The sequence below is a fragment of the Gossypium raimondii genome, chromosome 7, assembly GCF_025698545.1.
Source record: "Gossypium raimondii isolate GPD5lz chromosome 7, ASM2569854v1, whole genome shotgun sequence".
NCBI classification, from domain to species: domain Eukaryota; kingdom Viridiplantae; phylum Streptophyta; class Magnoliopsida; order Malvales; family Malvaceae; genus Gossypium; species Gossypium raimondii.
Genome location: NC_068571.1, coordinates 1,932,012 through 1,935,927, shown reverse-complemented (window position 1 = coordinate 1,935,927; position 3,916 = coordinate 1,932,012). Strand labels below are relative to the sequence as shown.

The 3,916-nt window shown below is 32.5% G+C and overlaps 1 protein-coding gene across 1 annotated transcript; it reads left to right on the top strand.

The window, feature by feature from the left end:
- Nucleotides 1–274: 274 nt before the first annotated feature.
- On the top strand, nt 275–2,401 carry LOC105768615 (probable inactive receptor kinase At2g26730). The gene is made up of 2 exons (XM_012588640.2): nt 275–1,017; nt 1,617–2,401. The coding sequence occupies exons 1-2, from the start codon at nt 450–452 to the stop codon at nt 2,192–2,194; spliced, it is 1,146 nt and encodes a 381-aa protein (XP_012444094.1). The 5' UTR covers nt 275–449; the 3' UTR covers nt 2,195–2,401.
- Nucleotides 2,402–3,916: the final 1,515 nt, after the last annotated feature.

Below are 3,916 nucleotides of genomic sequence, written 5' to 3'. Positions count from 1 at the left end.
ATAAAATGTAAATAATATAGATTCCATCCACAATAAATCAGAATTAAATGTTGACATATGATGTCGAAATTATTTTTAATTTCAAAAAAAAAAAAGGACAAAAAAGAAAGACAAAGTTTAAAACACACTGAAAACCTTCTGTATGACGATGAATATTCTCCATTAGAAAAAGACAACATTAAAAGTTCAATCTTCCCTACTGTTGCCGGCTTAAGTAAAATATGAAGGCAAAATGGCTTAAATTTCCAGCTCTATAACATTAATCCAATCCATAAAACTACAAATTCTTGTTGTATATTCAGTCAATGAATCATTACCATTTAAATTGTAATAATTACCTCGAGATTTCCTCCATCTTCCACAATCAAAACAATGAAATCCATTCTCATTAAACTCTAACTTGAATTACAAGCTTGTTTGAATCAAAGTTCCATCCAAAAAAAAAAAACATGAAACCAATCTCAAAGAGTATTGTTATGTTCTCAGGTTATATTGCTTTGGGATTGGTCATTATTGGTTTAATTCTTTGCAGGCTGAAAAAGAAGAAAAGAGAGAGAGTTGAAGCACCAAGTCCATGCAAGGTAGCATCAGTTGATGATATTGTTGATACCAAGCCTAGTTTTACGTCGACGGATTTTAAGACCGACGTAAGTAAATCCGATTATTCGATCTATTCAACCGAAAGTGCATTCGTCCCGTCTTCATTAGTGGTTCTAACCAGTCCTATAATAAGTGATTTGAAGTTTGAGGACTTGCTTAGTGCACCAGCTGAGTTGCTTGGGAGAGGCAAACATGGTACCCTATATCGAGTTATCTTCGAAAACGGGATGGTTTTGGCTGTTAAAAGGATTAAAGGTTGGATGATTTCGACCGATGAGTTTAAACATAGGATGCAGAGGCTAGATCAAGCGAAGCATTTGAACGTCCTGCCGGCTCTCGCCTTCTATTGTTCCATACATGAGAAGCTTCTGGTTTATGAATATCAGCCTAATGGAAGTCTCTTCAGTCTTCTCCATGGTAACTACACTCATTTCTTCATTAAAAAATGTGACAATTTATGTATGTATGCAGGCCATGACATGATTGCTTCTTTCATGCATGTATGTGTGCTGGTAGAGTCCAATAGTCACATAAGCTACACTCAAGTACAACATCATGTAAACAATGTTAAAAATGTTAGTAGTTTGCAAGGCTAGTAAACCCACTAACAGAAACACAATATAAAAAATATAAATATCAAATTTTTATTTATTTATTGGGCTTAACTTGAGCCATTAGGACTTGTCTGGTGTTATAATAATAATTTTTATTTTCTAAAATCGAAGAGACAATATATTTTTTTTATGAAATAATGTAATGGAAAAACATACCTTATGTCAAAAGGTATGTACCAAAGGACATTTTTTGTGTGTGTCTGTGCAACGATTCGGTACCTATACAAAACTCAGATTATGTCATTTTCACGACTTTGCTTTGTTGTATCTTAGAAGCAAAATAAAAATTCAAAGAAAGTGAATCACGCCTCAAATCGTATTTTTATTTTACTTAACAAAAAATTCCTACAATTATCTAAACATGATAAACATTTTTAGCAACTAGCTGCATATGTATTCCAGGAAAGCAACCGAGACGAAAATTCGAATGGGCCAGCAGACTCAAAATTGCAGCCAAAATTGCAGGGGCATTGGCATACATGCACCGGGAGCTGTACGTTGATGGCATCCCTCACGGTAACTTAAAATCCACAAACATCTTGCTGAAAAACAACATGGAACCTTGCATAAGTGAATATGGACTTATGGTCATGGATCCTCAAGATCCCTCTTCAAGCCTTAATGGCCTAAATTCAATGCAACAACAAACCAAGGGCACTGCACCCAATGGTTTCAAAGCAGACATATATGGCTTTGGTGTGATTCTGCTTGAGCTACTAACTGGAAAGCTGGTCCAAAATGATGGTATTGATTTAACTTCATGGGTTCATTCGGTGGTTCGCGAAGAATGGACCGTCGAAGTTTTCGATAAGTCGATAATTTTAGACGGTGCGAGTGAAGAGAGGATGCTGAATTTGCTGCAAGTGGCTATCAAATGTGTTAATCAGGCTCCTGAGTCTAGGCCAAGCATTAGCCAAGTTGTCTCCATGATTAACACCATAAAGGAAGAAGATGATAAATCACTAGTCTATGAACCATAAGAAAACAGATTATGAAGGAAATTTGCCAGTTCCCCATGTTTTCTTCGAAATCTTTCATTTACAGTTAGTTCAGCTTTGAGTAATATTAGATTTTGCTGAGAATATTTGTACTTTGAGCTGAATAATTGACCAGCAACTCCTGCTTTTACTTCCATATAATATATATAATGCTACATTGTATTGCAATGAAGAATTCAGATAACTGAACTATAGAATCTCCTGGCTGCTAATTAAGATTATAAAAACATCAACTAAATATGTGTCGGACATAGACTTCAAGCTTGTGAATAGGATAAATATCATTTAGAAATTATTGATCGTAAATATAGGTAGTTAGCACATGTGGTTAGTTAGCTTTAAAGTAGTTAATTAGTTTGATTTTCACCATTGTATATAAACTAGAGATTATAACTTTATTTGGGTGAATGAAAATACTATGCATTTCAACATATCAAGAACTTGGTAACCTCTAAGGTGAGGTTTTATTAGAGTGGGATAATTTGGGATTCTTTTTAAATCAATGATTCTGGGTAAAAGATAGAAATGAGAAAACTATAGATGTTTGATCGAACGACATCAAAAATTAGAAAATTGTGCTAAAGACCTTAAACTTGTTAAATGAGTTACAGAATACATTGTTTTTATCCAAAACCAGTTTCTCACATTCTTTAATGTTGAAACTAGTTAAATTAATTAAAAGGCAAACTCACATTTCTTGATGCAAATCTTACATAAATTTGTGTTTTTCTTTTATGGTACCAAAAACTTGGTATTTAGATGTGAAGTACATCCAATTGGCAATAGAGGAAGTGCCCAACACTACAAGTGACATAGAATCATGAGTTCGAGCACTTATGTTACGAGTGCTGTGTTAGTCAATCAAAGAATTATGGAAACTTGAGACATATCCTTCCACAAAATGAATACATACAATGAATGATTCTCATAAAATATATATGATCAGTTTCAGGAAGTCAAACAGTTAGAATCTACCCTTCAATGGTTTTATTCAAAAGGTGAATCATAATATCCAATGTTTAAACAGTATATTTATACCTACAAAATATTATTTATTTGATTATTAACAAGTAGTTGACTGCAATGATAAAATATATTGTACTTTTAAGGGAGTACTCAAGTTTAAACCTTATAAACGATATTATTAAAAAGGACAATTACGAACCCAAATATGGATCATAAAGCACGAAGAATATAAAAATATATATTTATTTAGTTGGATAGGAATATTATTTTGGATATGTTATCATGAAATCAAATAGGGAATATTTGACTTGATTAATATACAAGTTTAATCGATTTTTTCCTTTATTTTTTATTAATAATTAAAGTTGAACAGTAGCACAAATATAAATAATTTAATTTGAAGCCATATATATGAAATTAAGTTCATTCCTGTCTAAGTAATCGACTTTGAGCAATTCGATTTCTAAACACAATTGCAAAATCACTATTTGTGGTGTGTATGTTCAAATAGGAGATACAACAACAGTTGTGGTGCTATCAAAGTTCTTTGGTTGGCATGTTTGATTATATCTTGTTTAAACCAATAAATGAGGATAATTTCATACAAAGTGAGGAGCCCAAGCTTATCCATTTAACAACTTTTAAAAAAGAGTTTAAAATATATATAGGACCCTATCTTTACCTCTTAAAGAGTTTTAAAGTTGTTGGGAGACTTTTCTATGAAGGCTTTTATAAGAC